This window comes from Prenolepis imparis, unplaced genomic scaffold (assembly GCF_030444845.1).
Source record: "Prenolepis imparis isolate NDT839.2.m4 unplaced genomic scaffold, iyPreImpa1.0 SCAF_3, whole genome shotgun sequence".
NCBI lineage: Eukaryota > Metazoa > Arthropoda > Insecta > Hymenoptera > Formicidae > Prenolepis > Prenolepis imparis.
In genome coordinates, this window is record NW_028141161.1 from 19,659,034 (window position 1) to 19,686,722 (window position 27,689).

The window sequence follows — 27,689 nt, forward strand, 5'->3', positions numbered from 1 at the left end:
CGTGGCGTTTCATTTTATGCTTTGACGTTTCCAGTTTTACTGCGCGAACAAGACTGGAAATCACGTGAATTCTTATATTATTCTTTGTCGCGTGAATAGAGTAATAATTGACAGGTTTGTCGCCGAAGGTGAAAAGCTATTGTTGTCAATTTGTTGCGGCGCGTCAATTATCGCCAAGTGTAAGTGTGCGTGAGAAAATTTGTGTTGTACTACATACACGTGATAATTATATCTTTTCAAGAGATTGAATATGATATATAATGTATGTTTACTATAAAACATATTTTTGTTTGTATATTTAATACTGTGATTATGTTATAATTCTTCCAATGAATTATTGTGAAATTGTTATTCACAGTTATGTAAAATTTTCAGATAACTGTCTGGGAATCCCCGGTAACTTAGTTTCAGTGATAAAAGATTAAGAAACAATATTTTTTAAAATATTTTCATTGCAGACGTGATAAAAAAGACTTCAAATACCACGCATCATTTTTATTCGATTAAATAAATTCATTTATTTGTGTGACAATAAATACTTTATATTTTTTATCTAAATATTATACATCGCTTTTTATTGTAGGTTCAAAAAGAGTGATAGAAACGCGTGTCTGATAAAGACTTCAATGCTTGGCGAACGCTGTATCATATATATGATACAAATAATAAATTCTATAATCCTTTTAGATAGAAAGCATATATTAAATACATACCTTTGTTTTTATATTTTATATCAAATATTTCAGATTTATTTTTTGTGTCTCGTTGTCAAATATGGAAACAAATCAATTTTCTCTCAGAAAGCTATTATTTATCGCAAGTTTTGAATATGCGAATGACATGACAATTAAATGTTAAATTAGTTAATGCACAAGATATTATATTCATCTGTATCGAGAAGCGGAAATTTCTTATGTCTTATGTCTTATGTACTCGATGTAAGAGAGTGCTGAATCATTTTTCTAACGAATACAATTAATAACTGTTGAAATTTAATTTGTAATTTTATATGCAAAATAAAAAATTAGTTTGCATGTGAATGGATAAGATAATGTCATATATAATTTGATTTACGTACATTTCGATGTGCAGAATTCCATAAGTGTTCTTAATAGATTTCTTAATAGATTTTTCTCATTAATCTTGCATAGTACATAGTAACAAGAAAAATTCGAACAGCAACGAAAATACCGAATATCTTGCTTATTTCACCATCCTATAATTTTCGATATTCTCAAAAAAATTGAAGCCTGTGGTTAGGATTCAAGGATAGCATACACATAATCGTAAATTACGATTTATGATATAAAGACATTCTGACAAATGAGCTGCGCAACACTATAGTACGTAAGCTCCCTATAAAGATGCGTTCAATGTTAAGTACTTCCGTTTAATTAACTGACAGTTGCGTTCCGTCTTATGTGGCTCTCGATGTCTTTCGACACTGAATGTGATAAGTCGCCTTCTCTTACAAATTTTTATTTTTAATTTTTTTCTTAAATGCTTGACGCTATTCTCCAGCCCACGCATTGATCTGCCGATTTTGTTCGGACATTATGTAATGCTTTCGAGCAACCATCTGGCCAGATAATTCCCTCCTCAACAGCTGGATTAGAGGGGAGGCTTGTTAATCGTTCATCGTAGAGATTGCTAAGATCATAGAAGGGCGTATGCACTTTTTAACTTTGATATACGTACATCTATATATGAACTATCATTTTATATTCCACGACTTTACGTTTTATATTATCTAACTATTTAATAGCTGCTGATGGTGATCCAATCGAGAGATCGAAACATATGATTTTATCTAAATAATAAATCTTATTAGAAGAAAAAAAATTGCGCTTTGTTTAACTCCTGACTTTTAATTAGCTTTGTGGATATTCAATATCAGAGCCTTCGACTTACAAATACAATTAGCTTTTAGAAATTAGAAAGAGTTTTTTTTTAAGAAGTAAGAATTCTAAACGAGCAAAGAGATGAAGTATATTGTACGATAACGGTGATCCGACGGGTCAAGTCTCGTCAGAAAAGAAGCAATCGCAAAATATCTTCGGCGAAGCTATAAGCAATTCCGTTCCGGAGTATGCAAATTATTATAATTGATTCCAAAAAAGAAAGGACGAAACGAGTAGGAGAAATATGGAGATTGATGTAATCAGGTAGCTATAAAATTTCATTGGACGACATAATGCACTTAGTAGTGGCAGTTACAATGTAAGGGCGACCCGTCGTTCAGATATGATGATCCTTAAATCAGATATAATGACAGAGTTCGTCGCCGATCAAGGTACTCATTACTTGACGATCAATGCGTTAAACAGATATCACAGAAATTTCGGTGGGACACAACGGCCGAGCGTTCTTCACTTTTCATCTTCCGACACGCACAGGTACGTCGCTTTTAATCGAAATAAATTATTTTACCGTTAGACAATCACTTCCTGGATCCCCTTTATATTTTTTCCATCACCCAGCTGAAGCGTTTATCTGTCAGTTCGTCAAAAACTCTTAATTAGAACGTAATTATATTCTTTGTACGACACGTTTTTTGAATTGTCTTTTCATTTTTTTTTTAAATAATACTCAAGAAGGATATGTCGCTTTTAACGGAAATAAATTATTTTAGACAAGCACCCCCTGGATACTCTTTATATTTCTTCCATTATCCGGTTGAAGCGCTTGTTTGTCAAAAACTCGTAATTAGAACTTAATTATTTTTTATTTATGTGACGCGTTTCTTGAATTGTCTTCTCATTTCTCTAAAAATAATATCCAAGTCTCTCTTTCTTCGACTTCTGCCTTCTGCCTAGAAGAAAGCTGCTCTATACATCATCAAGACTCGAAGTACGTTCCGGCGTTTTTTGCAATTCAAAACTCTACCTTACCAAGAAACAGAGCACGTAACTCGGTATGAGTAAGACGATTCAACGATCCGATGCAATCGGCGGCGCCTATCCTAAATCTCTCCAGGTTTCGCTCGCGAGGAAGATGTATGCGAAATGCAAAGAGATCGGCGATTTAGAATACACGGCGCGGTGCATCTTCGATTGCGCGCAGCAGGATTTAAATCTTTTTGAGGCCCCATTTGGATTTCAAATGCCACCTGGCCTGGACTTGGACGCAGCTATCTCGCGTTCGCTGGACCCGATCTCTTCATCTCTCAACCCCTTCACCCTTCTTCTCTCTTCTTTCTCTTTCCTTTCCCGCCATCATATTTTGCTATCGTGCATCGTACTAGCTCCTGCGTGCCCTCGATTTCGAATAAGCATAAAAGATTCGATTCGATCGATCGATCGATCGATCGCGCGCACGGTCAAGACCGTGCACAAATTGCACACGTTCGCACAACATTGTGTGCAACACGAAGGCGAATTTAAAAGTTTTATATACAGTATACGCGATAAAGTAAGCGTGTGTCGTCCGCGCCGATATCTCTTCGCGCGTGGCTTAAAAAAAAGGAATAAAAATATAAAAGATTTCACAGTCGAACGGATGCGATCGCTTCTCGTTTAATGGCGTGATATACGGACGATGCATAAAACATTTCCATGCGGCCAACGAACGACATGGAACGCACTTTCGAATTTTTTTCACTTTCATGTACTAATTTTTTTTTATTCGAAGTGACAGTTTTGAATCGATGATGGGATGATAATTGCAATTGTAATAATAATAGTAGCTTGACAGTATAACAATATATAAAATTAATAAAAAAGAAATTAAGCAAAGATCAAACTGTAAAGATAATTGTATAGATAAGAGTAATTTAAAAAATCATATATTAATTTTTTTATGTAGCTTATTTAGAAGATACTCGTGATAGTTTTAAAATGATGAGATAATAATGATAATTGTAATTGTATATAATAATGAGTAGCTTGAAGGCAATAATATAAAATTAATAAAAAAAAATTAATAACAGAAATTAAGCAAAGATTGAACTGTACAGATAATTGTATGGATATACAAGAGTAATTTAAAATCATACCTAATTTTTTTTATTTAAAACTACTAATGATGATTGTAAATTAATGATGAAGTAATAATGATAAATGCAATTCTAATAATATTAATAATTTGACAGCAACAATATAAAATTAATAAAAAAATAATTAATAATAGAAATTAAGCAAAGATCGAATTAGATAATTGTACACAAGATACAAAAGTAATTAATCGTATACTAAAGGCTCGTTAAAATGGGCCCTATCCTCAGATCGACTCGAGTTCCTTTTTCGAAGGGCCTTCCGCAACTTTTCTGTACGTTAATCGAGGAGCGCGCTACATGATCCCGATATCCCTCATCGTCTCGACTTAACTCATTGACACAAGGGGATGAGGGAGGGGAGAGGAAGAGGAAGGGGGGCACGACTGACGGTCGGTGCCCGTGTGAATCCTTTCGGCGATGGTGACAATCTTTGACGGACCGTCGCGTTGCCGGTCAACGATTTGCAAACCGGCGCGGCGCGTAGAGAACGAAGTTAAAGCGTTGTACTTCGCGAGGAAATCGCGGTGGCGTGAGCGGCCAGAGGGGACGAAGAAGAGGTCCGTATGACGGGTCACGCCGGGTGCGACAGTCGAGCGATAGAGGGGTCGGGGGAGGAGAGGAGGCATTCGCGGCGGCGGCGGCGGCGACGACGACGACGACGGCGACGGCGACGGCGACAGCGGTGACGGAAAGGGTTGGGAGCGGCGGGGAATAGTGAGAGAGAAGGGTGGGCAGAGGGGGAGGAAAGGGGGACATTTGTTGGCGGCTGGTGTAGATATACGTTCGGCCCCTACAACGCGAGTGCGTAAGATACTCTACGGGAGAGAGAAGAGAGACGTTCGCGCGAAGGAGGGAGATGGCGAAGTAGCTGGAGAGGATAGAGGGAGAGAGAGTGAGAGAGAGAAAGAGGGAGGGAAGGGGAAGAAGAAAGAAGAAGTAGAGAGGATAAGGCCTCCACCTCGGACATATATGCGGTGAGAATTCGCGCCTCCTGTCTCAGTGCTTGACAGGCCGGCAAGCTCTTAGGATCCATTGGGTTCTACCAGTCCGTCACGTCGCTGCCCCTCGCACACGATCACCTTCTTCATCACCTTCTTCATCACCTTCTTCTCTTCGGGATCCCGGCCGGATATTAGAGGGTGGTTGATGATTCCCAGATTTGAGGGTGATGCTGGTTAGCGCGAGAGACTGGTACCCGCAACAATAGTATACCCGGTGGTGCCGGCCGAGTCAGAGTACCGGAAGTGTAACGTCGTGGACAGGAAGGGTGACGAATAGTCGCGCGACAGACACGAGCGAGGGACCTAGGGGATTGATCCCATCGCCGAAGGTTGAGGTAACCAGGTCGGATTTGGCGCCATGACGTCTAAAGATGAACTGACAGGAAGCGGGAACTGTCACTGAAACGATCACGCGACAACGCGTGTCTTGGACCGACAGTAGGCTGGTGCTAGGGTTGAAGGTCACGAAGATGCACCGGACCGTATGATCTCCAGGACACTTTGCACAAAATCTCGACGAGATACTTTAAAGTGCCTTGTGATTTTCTCTCTCTCTCTTTCTCTCTTTCTCTCTCTTTCTTTCTCTTTTTTTCTCTCTCTCTCGCAGTGATTGGTGTGCGTGAGAACGGTTTTGGTGAACACCATAAAAAGTGGAGCAAACCGCTCGGAAAATATCTGGCGATATCTTTTCGATTCGATCATATCTTCTGCATAGGTGAAAGAGATTTGTTCCCTTGTCGAAGATTCACGAGAATCCACGGAGTTAATAGCTTCGCGACGTAAGAAGAAAGAAAGCGAAACTGGATCGTGTGGATCGCGATCGTGATCGAGGCCGGTCGCCTTCTTGCGGCGGAGCATCGTCTTCAGGGGACGGTGACGAGCTTCACGATAAAGGGACCAGAAAGAGTTCCTGCAAGAGGAGAACGTATGGTTGCGCAAGTTCAGGAAGAAGCCGGCGGTGCGACGAGGAAAGAGACTTTTTTCGCGAAGAAAGCCGGAAGTACGCAGGAAGAAGTAGAAGCTCTGTAAGGATCGTTATCGAAGATAAACGATTTTCGTCGTCGAAAATAGAAGAAAGTACGTGGAAAGTACGAGAAAATCTAAGATCGGTCTCTCGGAGGGAAAACAAGAGAAACTCGAGGAGCGACGAGCGACGATGCTATCGATCATCTGATCATTCTTGTCGCGACGAAGGCCGATCGTAGTTGATTCAACCAAGGGCGACCTTGAACAAGATGGTCACGAGAGCGCTGCTATTACTCTCGCTGGTCCTCCTCGGTGCCTTCGATGCCCCCGGCATCGAGAGAACCCATGGCCGGCACTTGGCGATGGCCGGTAACTCGTGCAACGCCTGCAGGATGCACGAAGAGATCCGCGCGCTCAGTCTGGAGGCGATCAAGGAACAGATCCTGAACAAGCTCGGTTTGAAACAGGCGCCCAACATGACGGGTCGGGCTCTGCCAAGGATCCCACCGATCTCGAAGCTGATGGACATATACGGGATGCAGGCCGATCAGCCTCAACCACTTGAACCTGGTATCACGCACCACGAAGAGGTTGACGAGTACACCGCCAAAACGGAGAGTGTCATTGCCTTGGCGCAGCCACGTAAGTTTCTTCTTCCTTTTTACATTCTTCGGTGATTAGAAAATATTTACGAGAACTTTTCCAGACCAATGAATGTATAATAAATAGTATGAGAAGATGAAAAATTCATATATTATTTCATTTTATTTTACAACTTTTCTTTCTATATTTGTTAGAAGATAAATAATTTGCCTCAATTTCGAACATCCTGTACATTATCATTTTAAAGTTATATTTTTTCAATTTTACTCATATGTAATTTTATATATTTTTATTAGATTTTATTCTTATTTGTTTCTGTGAGAAAAATATTAGTACGCGAATTTGATTTCCCGTATGATTTACTTTTTTCTCAAGTCTTTAATAAAAAACTTAAAGACCTCTAATTAGATACTATCAAAATGTTAATTTCACATGCAAAAATATTAGCTTAATTACAATTTTAATTTTTATGATATATACATCATAAATCTGAAAATAAATAATGGAAAATTTAAATTTTAAAATTTCTCGAAAATGTCATATTCTACATAGTAATCAATTAATGTACACCAGATATTGTAATATACACAAGATGTAATGCGATATTGAAAATCTGCAATGAATTATCAAATACAATATATATGTATAAGTCGAGTTGCGATCATTTTTCTGCAAGATATTTAATTTTAATATACGACTATGCAAAAACTCGTTGCGTAACTTATGTTAGTAAAAGGTAACGTTATCCATGGCGCCAGGCTGCGGTAAGATCTTTATCTCGCCATGGTTTATTCAAAATTAATTATCTCAAATGGTAATGTTTCATACGTGACACACCGATCGTGTTTTCCTTGACAACTTTAAGTAACCTCAGTAACTTCTCAAGTAACTTCAGTTATTCTAACAATTCTCGGTGATCTGTCCAGCGTATTTACACGTTGTACATAATTGCATCGTATTATCATCATTGATGAGCGTCATATAATTTTATATATATTTATACATATAAATATATTTGTATGTGTATGTATGTTTGTAGTGCTAAAGTAACAATTATATAACTGGCTCTTAGACATATCGGATATATTGCTCTAAGATTTATCCGATAACTTGCATTTACTGCAGGTAAATCTTCAGAACATAAAAAATTTGATAAATCTCTGTAAAATATAAGTGAGAATTAAAATCGTATAAAATAAATTTAATTTAGTAAAAAATTAAATATTTAATCTTTGAAATCGAGGATTGTTTTTAAAATGTTTGTATTTTTTTCTCTCACACACTTTTTTATTTTTTGTCATGATATTACTTAGCTTTGTAACTCAACATCGCGAATGTGGAATAGAAAGTAATATAATTTCTTAATATTTTGATCTCGAATAAACATTTTTAAATTCTTTATTTTGATAACCTTTTGTGTAATTTATAATAATCGAAAAAAATGAATAAATATAGCGTTTTGAAATAAGTATTTAACATTTAAAAAAATTTTAAAGATTAAAGCTTTGAAAATAATTTTTTTTTTAATTCTTTACTTTTTTATTTATATATAGAGTTTATATAATCAAATAATTTGGTCCCTAAACCTGTTATATATCAATTTAGTCTTATTAGTAGTATATATGTATATGGCGTGTTCTCTTCTGAGTGCTTTATATATTAACGCATCTAAATGATTAATGCTGACTAAAATTGGACTCTTTAATCGTTGATGGTATAATTTTAGACCTTCGGTTTTTACTTCTGACAACTTTGATCGCTTTGACGTTTTGAGAGTTTTCGCAAAGCGATAATAGGCCTTATCGAGGCTCCGACCTCTCTCTCCCCTTAGTCCCTATATAATATCTTACACTAGGTGTCTCAGAATTCGCATATTTCGGATCTTTTGACAGTTCTTTGCAATTTTTGTGGGTATTTTCTTATTGCAAGGATTAAGTGAGAAATATTTTGACTTTTAATTAACTCTATAATAATACAAAATACAAAATACAAAATTTCAATAAAAAATTAGAAAGCTTACAGATAAGACTAGGTCTGCAAAGTGTTCTACGTAAAAGGAATTGGAAATGTGAAATATCACAGGGCTCACTCGACTATACTGATAAAGGCTTAAGAACATTGCGTGTTTTCGGGGACACCCCGTATGCGTTTCGTGTATAATATACACTTGTTAAGGAGCAGAAGGAGAGCTCCAAACGCAGTCCGTCGCCGCACGAGTCCCTCGGGCGAAAGTGCCTTCGAGCCACTTGCTGCTAAGCACGTAATAGTGTCGGTAGGACCGCAACCCGCTATTAGGGCCTCCGTATGTTCGCGAAAAGGAAAAAAAGAAACAAAATAAGATCAACGACCTGCTTAGGAGAGGAACCGATCGGTTCTTCGGGGCTATCGGGCTTCGGTGCTTTTTCGAACAAAATTTGAATTTTATTAGCATAATTTTTGCCCGCCTTTTCTTTTCCGCGCGCATCAGTCTCGAAGACGGCGAATTTGACAGAGTTCACCGGCGCATCGATTACCATATTGTGGACGATTATCGGGTATCGCGTGATTACGGACACTTTGGCATTCCGATATAAGCCTTGCCATTTATTATTATCGTGCTAATTATAGCTTTATTTTCAAGTACTGCAATCGGAATACGTGAGAGACCCAAAGATCGAGGCTTTTGCAGCGAATTTGCATTGCACATTGCCGTCGCATCGGGTGGGTCACTAATTACATACGGTTGTTCGAAGGCCGTTGCTGGTGAACCATGATGAAGTGTTACACCCTCAGTTTACGTTGAGGATAAATTACAGAGAGGCGAATAAGCTGGAAAATTTGTTATTAATTACGCACGAGTGTCATATCATTGAGATTAAAATAACTGTCATTGAAATTGTTATAATTTTTTAATATATATAGTAGGATTACTATTAAAATGGTTGGAGATTAGAGATACATCTCATACATTGTGAGATGAAAATGTTGACAGCATTTTGCAACATGAAATTATTATAGAGAAAAAAAACTGATGAAAAAGAGAGAGATGTGTTTATAAAATTTTATTTTTAGACGTATTATATAGAATGAAATGTATATCTGTTATTTTCTCCTATGTAAAAATATAATTAAAACAATAGAAAGAGCTTCATGAAGTATTTATCAAAAAATAAACTTCCAGAAAGGAATTAAAATGAGAGTTAAAAAGAAAAGTGGTCGTAAAAAAATGTTCACAATTTTAAAAAATTATTCAACATTAATCTATCTAAAAAATGTGCTCGCTGTATAAATCACAGTCTCTTATTTGTAGATTGCACTTACTTATAAATAACTTGAATTTATAATCAATATACTAAACATATTCTAAACTCTTCCTAAGTCGCCATATATTTCGTTAAAGTGTGTCAATAAATGTCATTCGCTTCCTAAACTGATCTTGCCATTGCAACGACCAAAAATAAGTTCGCATATACTTAGTGTTGTGCAGATAACACGAACGAGACGAAGAGCGCAAACGAGAGTGCGAAGTTACGCCACTGTCTGGCATTATCGGTAAGATTAATAACCGGAACGATTTAACGAAAAAAAAAAAAAAAAAAAAAAAAGAAATACATATATTTAACTGGATCACATGGCACTTTTTTTTACGTACGGTGCGTGAGTACAGTGCGTAAAACGCGCGTACTACACCCAATAACAATTAAATTTCGATATCGGCCGCCGTCGAATTTGAATAGAAAATAGCATCGAAAGAATGCTAAAAAAAGAATCCCTGACCGGTATATCATATTCGCAACGGGTTATCACCGACGACCTCTTGTCTCTTCTCTTCGAGCATCTCGGTCCCGCTGCAGGGAACGATCTTTGGAAATTCGTTCGTGCGAATTTCCTTCCTTCGCGAGCCTCGCCGAGTCTTTTCTATACGCATCTCCTACGATACTTTGATTCTATTAATTGCGTCTTGTTTAATGACAATATGCTTTTTACATTTTCTCTTCTAGATTTTTTATGCTTATTTATAAGTATATTAGAGCTTTCTATATTTTTTGATACATAAGCGCGCTAATTAGTTTTGTTGATCAATTATACGATGACAATTTAAGGAAAGTTAGAGGATATTTTTTTGATTTTATTTAGTCTCAAAGTATAGAGGACTTGTATACTGGGGAGATCAAGAGTGCATTAATTATTTTTACGAGATTGATGCTAACTGCACCTAACTTTTGCATCTAATTCTATGTATCATTGTTTTCATAAATTTGCACAAATCGCTTGTATGTTTACGCACGCATATAAATTGTTTAATTTATGTTATTTTAATCTGCAATTTTCATATCTTTGCTTCTTGTTTTCAATGCATTTTCATATCTTTTCTTATTTATATGAGTCGTATTCGTTGTACTTTCTCTCGTTTGTCACTGTTTTATTCAACTTTCGCCGTAATCTTTTCCTTATTTTATCTTTGCTACTTTTCACCCGCTTTTTATTTACAAATTTTTTTACTAGTTATTTATTCAGTATCCCGATGTGTAACGTGACTCTTTTTCTCGATCTGTTTCCAAAAATTCAGATATTACCTCTTTTCTCAATAGCCTTTTCTATTATCGTTTTCCTCTTTTTCTCTCTTTGAAGTCATCGATTACACTCTGCATTCTCCTTCACAGTCACTTCCCTACTTTACTCTTTATCCACATCTGTTTTCTACAATTTTCACGTGTACCTTTTTTCTGTATCTTGATATCTCCTTCGGTAAAACGACCGGCGGTTTTTGCCTGACGTCCTCAAGAGATCAAGTGATCTTGATCGCCTCTTGCTGCAAGTCGATCAGATTGTGAGATTGTCAGAGTACACAGATATACGTACACACATAAATGTGTATATATGACGTGACAACACATGATGTATCGATAAGTCATTGTTCATCAATGACCGAATCAGCACTTTAAGATAGTTTGAGAAATTGCAATCATTTGTTTTCACTAATCACATACAGAGACAGATCTTTTATATTACATACTCCTTTGTAATTTGAATCGATTTTGATTAAAAGAAGTTTAAAATTGAATTTTCAAAAAAAGTTAGAAGAAAAAGTAAGTTTAAAAGTAAGTCCTAATTCTCTTTTTTTATCTTAAAAATATATTAAGAGAATCTTTTATATCGATAATATATATTTAAAAAATATAATTTCGGTTTCTTTTTGTAGAATTAATTAATAGTTATTATATCCGGTCAATCTAACATAATACATATGTGAACCACCGTAACTCATATTAATTGAAGTCTTTACAGTTAAATTGCAACGCCAAAATGCCAATGTGAAACATCCCCTGCAGAAAAATATACGAAATTATCATTTCAATTTGGATAATAAACGTCGAGTGCCATGTGGTGATCTTTTTAAACAAGATTCCGGGAAAAAAATTCGTTTTCTGCTAATTACGACGATGAAATCTATTAATTTCATCTACACAGGGTGATGTTTCTGTCAATGAACTTTTTATGCATTTAATTAGTCCCCTATCGTATCATTTTAATATGCGTCGCCGATACACGCGAGGTAAACATTTCAAAGACAGTTCATCAATCGCAGCAACTATCGGACCGACGTGTGCGAATATTTCCTATAGGAATAATTTTGGTTAACGTCATCGAGAGATTACGCGGCGGTGAGCACAAAGAGACAGCCTAATCTTTATCATAACGAATTCTTCAGTCTGCGATCTATTGTATAAAGTTTTAATACTGAATTGTTAATTGGGTAATAATAAATTTTCTAGAGAAATTTCGTTGTGAGACTCTTTCTCTCATTCTCTCTAATATATTACTACACGTGATCGGCAAGATTCGCGAATGCATACGTGTGCGAACGACGAACCGGCCTCCAACGAAGGTCACGGCTGATGCAGAGCCTAGGTCAGGTCCATCTCCCATTATCGCGTTAAAGCTGTCTGTAGATGACTGGCGGTTGTTAGGACTACATTATGTTGAGATAGAGCTTAGCGCTCCATGACGTAGCGCCCGGAGCTACTCTAGGACAGCAATTTATTCTAGTCAGCTGGAACGATGATTGTTCAAAGCGGTCGACACGCCTTGAAACTCGAAGAAGGCAATATGTAGCAAAAGATAATTATAAAAGAGGATCGTATGAAATAAAATTTTGTCGAAATATTTTTATAGATATCCAACGATATAATTATAATTGTCCAGTCGTTCAATTCACATACTCGCTAATATTGCGCTATCGAGTTACGAAGAAAAATTTTTGTTCCATGTCTTACGTAAACACGAATTAATACTTTTTTAATATTTATTATATAATCATCATATTACTGCCTTCATAAAATCGATTTGCTACAGAGAAGGAATAGAAACATAGTAAAAATTAATTTGCATTTTATATATAATATTTATATATAAAAGTTAATTTTATGCTTGTATATTAATTTAATTATTAAAATTTATATATAAAATAAATTTAATTATGAAAAAAATACATATTTACTTAATTTTATTTAAAAAAATCGAAATTTTTGTAAATATATTATCGATATAAAAGATTTTCTCAATATTTCTAATTGTAAGATAACAAATTTAGGAGAAGAAATAGAGGAAAGAAAACGAGAATACATACATATATCAATAGATTTTATAAATTTAAAATAAAAATTATTTGTTTCGATCTTTGTGGTGCTCTTTTTAGAGTTATGTAAAAGTTATTTTACTATATCCATATTTACGTCCCAGATTGTTTCAAAGTTCTTCACGTGGACTCAAAATCGAGTTTGCGACTTTTTATTGTAATTATCTATAGCGATATACACATAGCATATACAGATATAAAACGCTTATATAAATTGGCCGAAATTATCATCATTATTGTGTTTTCTATTCTTATTCTTTTTTGAATGTGTAACAACGCGCGTGCATTTTGATAATTAAGCAGACAAGGGCATGACCGTTGTCATAATTAAAAATTATTTAAAGACAATCCGCGTGTCCAAGACCATCCCAGACAATCTTCCAAAATATTTTTTTTTCTGACTGTTTTCACAATACATATCCGTTATCGCAAAAAGTTTCCACAAATTAATATTGCTAACGTTATCTGGATACGATGCAATATTTTTCAAAGCATATATAATTACATGTATATATTATAAATAAACTTTTTAAAAACTTTTTTACATATATAAATAACAAACAAATTTAAAAACATTAAACTAGACATTTTTTGGCAAAATCAATTTTTAAATTAATTCTTCTATAGATTTATTTTGTTACAATCTATTTTTACATCTATTTCTAGAAATGTTTAACACATTCCAAAATAGAAGAATATGATCTTGTAATTCCGTAATATTTTGTCTATCGTAAAAGTTTGATATAGAAGATCATTAAATCTTATCCTATAAGAAGCTGTTTCTTTTTTTAATCAAATATATAGTATTATATTAAAAAGCATACTATACAGAAGCAAATGTAGGATTCAATAGAGCTCTAGAACAGGAGGAAAGTTATAAAGCATTCATACTATTGTATTAGCTGAGTTTGCTTCACTATTTGTGTATTTATCTTTTACATGACCATACATGCATATGTATATTTATTTTCATTTTTCTTTCCGAGATATATGTCACAATCGTAACAATCACTTCCTATCCTCCTGCTATTATCCCTTAATTGCCTTTCTACATTGGTCTTAAATCAGTTTCGACGAAATTGGCAAATCTGATAATCTGATATATCTGATTAATAACGGTAATTCAGATAATAACTGTAATTAGCAAACTCACAGGCAGGAGTTTGTGCTTCTAGTATTCATTCACTACGCTTTTTTTCACTGAATTTTGATATAGATATAGATATATCATTCGATTTCTCAGAGATTTTCGATAGAATTAGAAATCGATAATTTTTATAAGTTTATATCTCACTAGCGTAAAAAGATCGTAAAATCATACGTGTAATTAATCTTTAAATTCATCACGCGTGATGCAGCATAGTTTTCATCATTTCTTTTATTTTTCTCGTATCAATTTTATTATTAAAAAAATTTTTTTATTTAAGTCTTTTTCGGAGAAGAGCGGATATGTTTGAAAGAATTAATGTGTAATATTTTCAAGGAAATGTACTGAGTCTAATTATTTTAACAGCGGTCGGAACACTCGTGTATGATTTCCTGCGTGAGAAAACTTTTGTTATCCGACAGATTTACTTGGACACGAACGAGAAAGCAATCGGGGGTGCAAGTACAGGCGTTTCCGTCTTTTTCCGTCCCCCTGCCCCTATAGCGCATTGGCAGGTCTCCTCTCTCCGTAAGAAGGGGACGCGGGCGCATAAACGCACGCGATGCCGCGAGGCACCCTTTCGAGGGAAAAGAGGGTATCGAAGAAACAGACCAGGAGGAAAAGGGAGAAAGAATACAAGGAGCAAGTGAGAAAGAAGGAGAGAGGGAACCGGTACGCGTGACCCAAATGCGAATTTTATCGAGTTACGCTGTTATACTGTCGAAGTGCAGTCGCGCGCAATTGCGGGCCAACCCCGCGTCACGCGATGCAGATTATTCGAAGAGACGGCAGTTTTTACGTCCGGTCTCGCCCCGGTGCCGGCCGATCTCGCCCCGGAAGAGGTGATCCCTCGGAGGAGCGTGTTTTACGGGGGTGCGTTGCGTTTCGAGCGAGCGCGTTCGCTCCGCCACCGGAAAAAAACGATAAGTACTCGGGTAGATAGGTATAGCGAATGCTCCCTCTTCCCTTCCCTTCTTCTTCTTCCCCCGGACGTGTGTGAGCAGGGAATTGCTTAGAATTATCATCGATCGTGTTCAACGCGGTAATTACTTAACGCGAGAACGCTAGCACGATAAATCTGGCGTCGCGCAGATGTACAAGGGGGATGAAACTTTTTAACAAAGGCGTCAGCGAGACGACTCGATGCGAAATCGAATAAATAAAGTTGCAAGTATTTTTTAGGTGCAAATGTTTTCAGATTTTAGCGCTCGAATTTTCTACACCAACATTCTTCTCCAAGTATTTTTAGGAAAATAGATTAGCTGTAAAATTAGAAATAGTAATTTTATTTTAAAAAATTGGTTTAATAAATTTATATAATGTAGATAAAATTTGTCATTTTTTAATTTGCCTGTCGGCATTAGATAAGCGGGTATGCAATATACGTTCCGATGCGATTGAATGAGGATTAGTTTCCCTAGAAATTTTTGACAGCAAGATTTTGCGCCTGTTACGCCTTCGAGCGAAACAGCTGATGAATCGCGCCTCTATCGAACGCGAATGCGTTCTCCACGCGACAAATCCGGGAAGGGTCGTTCACCCCCGCGCCCTACGTGGGCTCGCAGGATCATTAGTGCAATTAGGTATTCCCAAGACGAAGTCAGAGGGCACGTTATCGAGCGGCTTTAGGCGCAACGAAACGGCACAGGGGGATGGGATGAGACGGGGACGGGGACGGGGAGATACGACATTGCGTTACAACATTAATTTCGGGGTTCAACGCTCCTGGCGAGCGGGTAGGTATGCGTAGAGGCAGACGTTTTCGTCTAGACACACGCAAAACCCTCCTCCTCCTCTTGCCTCCAACTGCCCTTGGCTGTTTAGGCAAATTGGATGCGTGTAAGTCGACATCTCCTTCGCGAGAACCCGTTTCTCCTTTCGGCGCAAGCAAGCGATCCTGTCGCGAGATTAAATCAATTAATTAAAGGGCGAGAACTGCGTCAAGTGCGCACGATATATCAATTATATTTAATATCGTTATGTTGTGTGTAATTTTTATATTTAATATATACGCATTTTTTTCTATGTTCTCGTAGGCAAATAATAATGTCTGCCGCGATTATGCCTACTTTAATATAATTGGATGTAACAGATTTATCTCGAATCTCGTGTAACAGAGGATTATACTTTCTAAATCCTGCAAGAAAGAAGTTTCGCGTATTCTCGAATGCGATGATAATTTTTGCCGTCTCGTCTCAAGGCCGAAGCTATGCCACTTTTGCATCCTCGTGCGACACTATCTTCCGCCGATCCCTTCTCGTTCCTTCCTGCTGCTCGTCTTCGTGCTTGAAGGTCGGACAAGGGGAGGCACCGTGTAACATGACACACGAGTCACTACGTCGGCATCGGCCGGAAAAAAATGGAAAGAAAGATCGTCAGGACGCGGGAAACATGGCTTATTTTCGTCCAGACGAGGCTACAGACCGTCTGGCGCGAGAAGTTTCGAGCTATATTTAAAGTCGAGAGCGAAAAAAAGAAGAGCGCCCTTCGCCAAAAACTTCGCGAGTCGAGCATCTTGCGGTAATGTCGCTCGAATTTTGATGCTTCAGTCGACATAGAGAGATTCTTAATTCATTGTGTTTCTTCGGAGAAACAGTATAGAGAAAAAAATAAGAGCGAGATAATTGCGATAAAATTGGATTATTTGGCGACTCAACGAGATATCTTTCACCTTCACCGAAGGTGCTGAAATGATTTAATTTAATTATACTCTTCTTATCTCGCTGATAATTATATAACTTCTTTCATATGATCCTCTTCCTAAAATTCTTCCGAAGGTATATAATATCTCTACTACGTGTGTATTATTGTATAGTTAAAAAATAATGTTATAGCAATTTATTTTTAAACTGAAAGCTAATATAAGCCATTTTAATACGCCTGTTCACGCAGTTTATTTATCATCATCATCCTTAGATACGTCCACATTTAAAAATTTCTGAATGTCGGGTAATTATAAATTTTCGAGAATATTACACATTTGGAAAGTGCACGTGACGAAACGCGACGCGAATTTTCAAACCGATGCGTGTGTCACGCAGACACAAATAAATCTGACAGCCGTAAATGTGACAGTTGTCGGCGCAGGCAGGGGTGGGAAAGGTAAACGACAAAAAGAAGGATGAGCGCGGGATGAAAACAATAAAGCCAAAGCCACTAAGTACATCGTGCTTCAGCGCTTGGGATAAATATAGATTTTAGCGAACGCGGAGGTCACTCGCATTGCACAGTAGAACAAACGTGGAAAGACTTTCTGCGGCTGCCGTACGAAACTTCGGCGACGAATAAAGTCAACGTGCTCGTTCTCCTTGCTCTTCTAGCATATCGTATCTACATACATATATTTCATAGTCGATCGGCGAAAACAACATATGCTATATGTCGAAGTAAATATTATAGATGGATTGTTGGTTTTGATAAATTATTTATATACTATACTTTTTTATCAATTATACTCGTGACATATTAATATTCCGTTCCTTGTAGGCGATATCTATGTGCGTTTCTGATTTAGTCGATATCTCCGCTTCGACCGAAGTCGCTCGAAAAGTTTGTTGTGAAAGCAAATGATGTCTAATCTCTGGTAATTAGAACTTATCGCTCGTTTAGCGTCTATCGACCTATACCACATATAATAATCGGAGTTTCGCTAGTCGCGGAACTGAGTCGCGATTTTTGTCGACGTACGTCGCGTCGTAGAATCGCGTATAGTATAAACGGGAAAGTCGAGGCAGAAAAGCCCGTTGAAACGGGTATGGAAATCATGGAAAACAACGATGATACCGCGGTGTCGTGGCCCTGCCTATAAATAAAGCGAAGAAATAATTGATACGGAACGACCTCCTACCATTTACGACGCATGGTCTTTCTCTCCCCCTCCCCCTCCCTCTCTCTCCCTCCGGGTCCAGCATCCCCGAGAGAGAGATGCACTTTTCGCCGCTATCGGCCGCTTCTTCTTTCATTCTCCGGCTACGTCTCGCTAACGTAAGGGCGGCGACGACGTTTAAAAATATCACAAATCGTCGCACATGTTCCTCGTAGACTCTGTATGATCGGGACGTTCTCTCGGCCAAAACAGCCCGATTTCATTTAATCCCGATGCTCATTTAATTTCACATCGCTCTTTCTGTATCCTAAATATTGCGTTACAATATTTTCTTTACGAGCATAAATACACGTGTACGAGACAGTCTTACTAAAGATGATGATGCGAAGTGACTTATAATTGAAAACTTCTAATGAGTTTAGTTTTTGCTTTGATGATTTATGGCAAACATTATACGCAAAGCTTGGGGTAAATTTCTCTTTATCGTAAATTTCTCACGATAAAATTCCCGATAACGTAATCTAAATCGAAGACGTAGTAATTGAATTGTGTTCTTACACTTTATTAAATAAGATATTATCGTGGCAGAGAGACGATTGCTTTCTCTTCAACAATACTCCGATATTACTACAATATTATTTAGCTTTTACTTTTTAGCCAGATATAAGAAGCCGGATATTGAAAATTTATAATTCACCGTGGCAAATAATTGACATAGAATCGACCAATTGTGAAACGGATTAGTCGTAGAAACATCAACCGGTAGAGTCAATACGTGAAAGACGTTTTCGACTGTCAAACTTTCTCTCGCCGACTTTCAACCACGACAAAAGCGCAAAGGGCGCGACGGGGAGGACCCGTCCCCGTAATCGTAAAGTTGACGTGATTAATAATAATTAGTCCTCGCGGTAGACGGTGTGACGGGTAGACGGTGGTGGCATCATGTAGATGTCTACGGATAGATGGTAGATGCGAGTCTCTCTGCGCCCGCGTCAGACGAGATCGTTGCACAAGACAGCACTGACGGGTGACAGTGACAGTGACGGCGAATAAAAGGCGAGACGAGGGTAGAAGCCGCGGGGAGAGAGATGATAATCGAATTATTCGAATGTGCTCGAAAACGCGGAGAGCCGCAAGGTTAATCGCGTCCGTCTCTCGCGGTTGCTCTCGTAAAACGTTAACGAAAATAAACCTCCCCCACGCAATTTCGTCGAATTTTCATGCAAAATTGAGGAAAGTCGAAGCTGTGTGTCTCCAGCTTTTCGTATGTCGAATAATGAAAGACATTTCATTCGAGGGATGATTTACTGCTACAGGGTAAATTAATAAATGTAGACTCTATTTTGCTTCTCTTCTCTCTTTCGCATCGCACTTCTATAAATATTTAAATAAATATTATTCATCAAACAGAAATTAATATTTACCTATACATGAATAATATAATAACAAATTACTAAAAATATTGCATATAGAATAATTAATAAATTTTCAGCAAATAAATATCATTCAAAGATTTCAATTATATTATATAATAACGAAGAATGAATTATAATTTGGAAATAAAAATATATTAACTAATTTTATTGAGAGAATTATGCAAATTATATCATGAGATTATCTGCGTATAAATGAATTATGTCTAAGCATATAAATAAGCATATAAATGCACTTTCAGAGATGTGAAAGAAAATTTTCTTCGATCCATATGGTTCGACCGATTTACTATTATTTTTTTTAAATACGATCATCTAAAACCATTTTCTTTTAAATCTTCCTCGAATCGCGTCGTGTCCCCTAATTCGGGAAATGCTGTCCGAGATTCATAAGTTTCGCGGAAAATTTCTTACAGCCGACCGATCGCGAGATCGAGGAACCAGTCGAATACCAGGACGAGCGCGGCCGGCTTAGAAGATGCGCTCAAAGTCGCGTATCTCTCGAACGCGTTGATTGATCGATCGGGAGAAAAACATTCGCTCGCTCCCGTATAACGGTACGATTTGAGGTGGCTCTACTCTTCGTGGAAGCGGTCGTCTTACCGAGCGATGGCCTGAATAGAGTCTCTTACCGGTGTATATAAATCTGCCCGCTGTCGTGCCGCCTCTCTCTTTCTTCTTTTTCCCTCCCCTCCTCTTTTATTCGCGTTTCCGCCGCCGATCGATCGATCGATCGATCGATCCGCGATCGATCGCTCTCCGGGATCGGGTTTTAACGTCGGTCATCGGGGTAAATGTCGGACGCACGTGTGTGTCACCGAGATCGCGCGATCGACAAGAAACGACCCGGGGACGCGACTTCTCTCTCTCTCTCTCTCTCTCTCTTCCTGATTTATTGCCGATCCCTCGAGCGGGTATCACAATCACGAGGAAATCCTGCGCGGGATTTTATTTGCGAAGCGGGTTTTTGCCCAGCCACGACATACGCCGCGGTTCGACGAGAGGGAAGAAATTTCTAAATTGACGGATCCTCTTATTTTGAAAACACCGACCGCATCCTTCGGATTTTTGCCGGCGTTTGTTTTGTTCGCGATTCCCCGATGCAATCGCGCTGCAACTCATCTCGATCTTGTACCGAAACTAGTTCGCAACGAGTGAGACAAGATCAAAAGAATATCGAGAAGCAAAGGTTTTGCAATCGGTTTTACGAGATAAAATATATTAACTACTCGTGTAGTTTCTCTCGAGATCTATCTTTTTACATAACGTCGAATATAAGCGCGGAGAAAACTGCGAAGAGATTGAATCTTTTTTTCTGAATTAATTGTACAATGTGCGAAAAAAAATCTACAGCACTAAATACTCGGAGAGCGATACTCCACCTTTGGCAGAATCGCGATAAATTAAAAAAATTCTACGAAATTATGAAATTCTATTTTATTTATACAGAAAATTTTTGCGCGTTTTATCTTTGAATATTTATAATCGTAGAAAGTGTGCGACCCGAAAGAGATTCCTCCTTGACTGCCTCGTGTCAATGATTATGTGCTGATTCGCTGCTCGTCGGAATCCACGTGATTCCGAAGATGTTCGTTCGCGATATCGTCGTGTCGAGCAAAAGAGGACAGAACGACACGAATATAATCGATCGCGGACGATCGATTTTTGTCTTTTTTCTTTTCATCTTTCCGCAAGTGTATCCCGCCGATAATGTAATCATCGGAAGTCGTTTCAAGTCGTTAACGAAAATAACGATTTTCAAGGAAACGCGCTTCGCGACGTCATTAAATCGCTATCAACCGGCAATCAGAAAAAGAGACGCATGAAATGTATGTTTCATTCGATCGGTCGAGAAAGTATATCGCGATCGGCGAAGGAAGTGTCTTGCGGCTCTCCCGTTTCTGATAAACTTATTTGAAAAAGTGAACGCCTATATATCGGCCGATCGTACATATCTACGTGTGCACGCTTACGTATATATGAGATTATTACATGTAATTTATGGGCTCTCTTTCAATCGTAAAAAGGCCAAATCGCGCAGGGAATCGACATTATGTCCGTTATAAGATCTCCGATCATAGAAAACGCATTATCACGCATCAATTAACTTTCGTATATCCCGCAATGTAAAACACAGTGTTTTCTAATAACGCCACTTTATCGCGCTTTCGTCTGGTTATCGACCAATTAGAAATAATTATTTATTCGCGCGCATTACAGCAGTCATTGCAATCTCCGCCAATAATGTAACGCAATGATAATGATGATGATCGATGCAAATCGTCTGCTACTGCTTCTTCTGCAATATCTATCTAGGTTTTTTTATGAACTCTTCCTTCCTGCTGATCGTGTCATTGTACCATTAATAAAAAGGAAATAATTTCGCGTCTCAACTTTGTACTCAAATGCACTTGAAATAGCTCGAATACGTAAATGATTATCGCGTTCATTTTCTATTCCCGATAACCTTTTACAGCGACTCAACGAAGCTGTTGTAATATGTAGCTTGTACTATGTAGTGATCTTTGGATTGATACTTTTGCGAATGCAGAAATGTGTATTTTGACATCTTTATCTTGCTAGAAGTTGAGAGAAAAAAAAAAAGAAAAAACTCTAAAACCGTGGCGCATATTCGATTTGTGAAATTATTTTCTAGCCACTGCAGAAATATATCAAGATGCATATTTTTGAGTTTTAGATAGATAAGTGTGCATATAAGAAAACAACCATTCTCTCTGTCTCTCTCGAATATCTTTTATGTCTGGCAGATTGCGATGTTTAAACGCGATCAAAAATTGTATTTATATCAAAAAACGCATCACTTTGTTTATTCGGTATCTTTGTTTATACGTCGGGGAGAATCAATAAATATTTTTTTATATGTTTTATTTTTAATTCTCTACTTCACGTTATCCAATATTTGTAGATAACACAAAGTGGTCATGAAGGCATTAAAACGGTGCAGCGATACTACTTTATCGAATTATGTAGTATCGAGCATGTATTAGTATATCGACTGCAATGAGGATCTTTCATTCACGAATAATAAGATGATGCAATGCGGGATACGACATGACGAGTCCTATGTTCAAAAAGAAAACCCGAAAAAACGCATTCACGTTCGGACTGTTGAGAGAAAAAAAACGGCACTTTATCACCGCTGGCGTGTGTAGCGCATCAACAAGACTATCAATGAGACACTATATCTCCTATTTGGAATTTTCCAACATAATTATTGACGCGAATCATACCCTAATGCATTTCCACTACGCAGCATTAAATAATCGTACACGATTAAAAATTATATTATTGAGAGAAAAGGTATTAAAAATAAACATCTGACGAGTATTATGTGCAATTAAGATCTTATGCAATCTCAGTATTCTTATTTTCAATTAAAAAAGAGAACTTCAAAAATTGTTTCTTCGATCGTATGCAGTAAAGAAGTTAAAAATTTCATATTTCTTTCTTATACATATATTAAATAAGTTATAAATAGTTAATATATATATAATAATTATTCATCTACTTATTTTATATATACAGGGTGTCCGGTGGTTCGCGTTTCACCTGTCGTGGGCAGATTCCTGGGATCATTCGGAGACAATTTTTCCTCAGCGAAAATGTCGAGGGAGGTCATCATTTTTTGCATGTTCCCAATTTTTGTCATCATGTATCTTTGTAACTAAGCCTTAAATTAAAATTCTATTAAAATAAACTCTATCTGAAATTAACTGAAGAATGTGATTTTGTTAATATTTTATTTCCACAAGGCTTAGTTTGTGAAAAACCCTTTATTTTCAATCGCTTATAACTCGAAAATTATTGGTGCCTCGACATTTTCGCTGAGGAAAAATCGTCTCCAAATGATCCCAGGAATCTGCCCACGACAGGTGAAACGCGAACCACCGGACACCCTGTATACGATTGTGGATGCGAGAGAGATAAGTATTATACATATTATGTGATTAATATATTATGTAAATTTTATTTTTTCTATTTTTTTCAGATCAAAGGCTAAGGCACTCAAAGGGCAACTTAGACTTACTCTACTTTAAATTCTCCGATAAAGTTGTTCAGCATCGCGTTACCAGGGCGGAATTGTCCCTGTGGGTATGGGGTGTGAATCAGGAAGCCGCGGAGCTCGGCGAGGCGATCGATCTGGAAGGTCAGGACGCTAGTCCGGTGACGATCACGTTGCAGAGGATCCTCCGGGGGACGACCGAGACCGGCGGGCCCCTGTTGGGCCCCCCTCTCACCACGAAACACCCTCGGCCGTTCGGACGACGGGGCGGCTGGATCACGATCGAGCTCAAACGAATGGTGGCCGAGTGGTTCAAACATCCCCGGGACAATCTCGGGGTGGCCCTGAAGATCATCGGACCCGGCGGGAATCATCGCAGGAACTCGGCCCGCCCGGTCGAGACCAATCCAGGCGCGGAATACGCGCCGTATCTCGAGGTGCAGATGCAGGAACTCGATTCGCGAAGAAGCTCCAGGATCAAGAGAAACGTGGGACTCAATTGCGACGAGGCCAGCCAGGAGACTAGGTGTTGCCGATATAAGCTCACGGTGGACTTTGAAAAATTCGGCTGGGACTGGATAATCGCACCTAAGAAGTGAGTGCATTTTTCTTTTCTTTTATCAATCGTTTTTTTATCAAGATTTCTTAATCTTGAGAAAACCGGTTTGCTCGTCAGTCGATAAATTATATTTTCTTGTTAGTGCCATTATTGGTCCGCATTTTTTTTTTCCGCATATTTCGAGCTCAATTTTATAGATAGATGTGAAGATCAAAGATCAGAATCAAATAATCAGATTTAATGATAAATCCACAGTAAAAACATGTTTTACTGGAAGTCTCTCTCTCCCTGTTTTTAAGTCTCTTATTGAAAAAAAATGATAATAAACTCCTTTATTTGAATTATTAGCTCGATATATTTTATGCCCGTTTAGTAGAATATTCTAAAACACTTCCATATATATTCTGACTCGCGAAACGATTAATGCATCGTTAGTTAAGCACGTATACTCGTAAAGATTTCTCCGAAAGAAAATATTTGAGCCAACTCGGCTTTAATACAGGAACTGTAGCTTTCTCGCTGGCACGTAGAACAACTTCTACATCAACAATGCTAAACTGTTATTGCGCACGTTCGATCTAAAAATATCTCCTATGTAGTGCACTCGCACGCACATATATGTGCATTTCAAGCTAATTAAAACGATGACACTTATCGCAGAATACAAAGTTAATTGTATTCTGCGATAAGTGTCATCGTTTTAATTAGCTTGAAATGCACAATTCACAATATTTGTATACAATCTCTGTATCATCCATATCATTTGTTTTCAAGATGAAGAAAAGCCTTTTCAGATGAGTTTTATCAATTGATCAATCTTCAGCCTTCAGTGTTAATATCTTTCTAAAATTAATAATATAAGGCTCAACAAGAGAAATAAAAGTCAGTCTCTTAGCGCTGGATGGAATTTGCATTAACGATCGGTTCCGTAAATCCTTGTGTCGCAGATACGATGCCAATTACTGTTCGGGTGACTGTCCGATGGCTTTTCTTCCGGCCTATCCCAACACGCACATCGTCAGTCTGGCGGAACCGCCGAACAACACCGGGCCGTGCTGCGCGCCTAGGAAACTGTCCGAGATCACGATGCTATACTTCGACAACGAGTATCAGATCGTGTTCTCGCGACTGCCGGGCATGGTGGTCGAGAAGTGCGGCTGCTCATAGTCCACCTACGAGTCGGACGGGACGACGGGAGCGACGTGGACGACTACGTGGAGGGTCCCGTGCGAGGCAACGTCTCGCGATGCTCTCCTCCTTCTCATCAATTCCGATAATCATCGTTGTCCTCGTCAATTGTCGTCGTCAAATGTCGTCGCCGCGTTCTCGGCGATTCCTCATCCGATAGACTGAAAGTGCCTTGTTCGGAGAGTGGTCGCGTGATGCGGATCCCTTCGGAGCGCGGAGAGAGAGAGAGAGAGAGAGAGAAAGAGAGAGAGCAAAGAAAACGTAAAAGAAAGTGCACGGGTGGTGATTCGCGAGGATCTCCTCCAAGACTGTGCGCTGGATGCCAAGAAGGGATACTCGTGTCGTCAGCGACAGGTGTGATCCCAGGACGGTGGTCCATGGCAAGGCGGATAGTTCCTAGAGTCACGGTATTATTTTTAAGACGCCGATACGTTTGCACCTGATCCGCGTGTACGACCTCGAGATACGGGATTTTTGCCTATTCCTCGAAGGTGCAGGAGCGAGAGAAAGAGCTCGGGGGTATTTATAACACTCTATGGATTTAAAATTTATATCCGTAGAAAATTTTTTAACACGCGGTTTTGTGAGAAGCAAGAGAAAACTTTGAATTTTTTTCACTCTTGCGTCTCGCGAGACTTTAAATAAATTGCGAAGAATACAATTCGAGCATTTTTTTCAATGTCACAAAATTGTATTCGAAAAATGTATTCTTGCCCCTTTATATGCGAGGAAGCAAGATACATTGTCACTAATTGTAAGTAAAAGAGATCGTCGACGATCGATGGAAACGTATTGGCCAACAGATCTCGGTGTACAGTAAAATCGTTGTTTTTCTAATGGTTTTCCCTTTTCCCTTTCCTCCCCCACACACCCTCTCGTCTTTCTACAATATTATATATAGTTTCTGTGTCATTATGATCGTTTTTTTTTTTTTTATAGCAAATTGTGAGAGTGCGTGTGCGAGAGAGCGTGTCGAATTATGTAAATAAGTCGTAACAGGCAAGAGTGTGTGGTGTTGCTTCGCTGAGATTCCCGGGTCCTGAAAGGACCCGACAAGGATGTTACTCGTATATCGGCGGCTCTGTCCTCCGCTATTTCTAAAACGCGAGTACGATTTTAAATAAATTGTAATTATATACGGCGCGATACGTTCGAAATTTCTCTTTATATCGCGGGAAAACTTTTCCCATGAATCACGATCGCGAAAATAAGTATTGAACGTTTCCTTCTAGATAAATGAACGTTATTCGCGAAATGCGCCCGATTTTCGTAGCTTCTTTCATGACTTATTAAGTATTAGCTGCATTTTAACGCGTCGGGAGATGCACTTATTAAGAAGGGATAATGACGTTTTTTTTCTTTTCAACATGCGTCCCTTCTTGTTTCGTGCATTATGTAACGTTGATTGAAAAATTGACAATATATATTTTCAGACAAGATCAGTAAAGGATCCTTTAACAAGTAATATAACATCTAAAGTCCGATTAGTTTTTATAGGTTTCAATAGGATCCTTCTCTGATTCTCGCATAATCGACCATCGCTTAATTATATCGTAATGAAGGAAAGGATCAGTGCTGCAATATGTATAGACGTATCTCCCCGACGCTTAAACAATTCTAGTTATATGTAGCGATTGAAACCAGTAAAATTTCGACGAATTTAGGTCTTTGTATTTAGTCAATAAAATTTAGTCAATAAAAAAAAAAATAATTGCGGCAAAGTGGCATTTATCCACTGAACTTGTAGGCATCGAGAAGCGAAATTCTATTAATTTCGATCCTTGCTATCTTCAAAATTGTGCTAAAAATTTTTTTACGCTATTCGAAGTAACACTTAATTCCACGTTTTAATCCCTCGGCTTCGAGTCAAGTGCACTGTAGCTACATTTTGTAAAATAGTATACGATACACGATCGACTTGCGCGCACCGTCCCTGAACTTTATGTGATTTTAAAGGAAAAAAAAAATACATACACGTACGAGTTTATAAAGAAAAAAACTTTGCGATTTTTATATAAAGCAATCATTAGAATGTAAGAGAAAGCTCCTTGAAAAATCGATTCTTTTGTAACTCATCTCTTCCCCTGTCAAACTGTCCTCTATCTTTTCATCTCTTTTCCTTCCTTCATCACTGTTTTTTTCCCCTCCACTATCCATTCTCCGTTTGTTTGTCAGTGTATCAATAATTAAAAAAAATATAATGGAATATATATATAAATATATCTTTCCCCCAATATATGAACGAGGACGGCAAAAAAATGCATACTTATATGTATAATGTGTACTTCCTAGATAGGTAGCATAGATAGAAAAATATTTATTCCATGAA

General features: G+C 38.0%; 1 protein-coding gene across 1 annotated transcript; it reads left to right on the forward strand.

The window, feature by feature from the left end:
• The first annotated feature begins 4,958 nt into the window (after positions 1–4,958).
• On the forward strand, positions 4,959–27,689 carry LOC145933769 (growth/differentiation factor 8). Its single transcript, XM_083033759.1, has 3 exons — positions 4,959–6,603; positions 23,599–24,208; positions 25,120–27,689. The coding sequence occupies exons 1-3, from the start codon at positions 6,231–6,233 to the stop codon at positions 25,337–25,339; spliced, it is 1,203 nt and encodes a 400-aa protein (XP_082889885.1). The 5' UTR covers positions 4,959–6,230; the 3' UTR covers positions 25,340–27,689.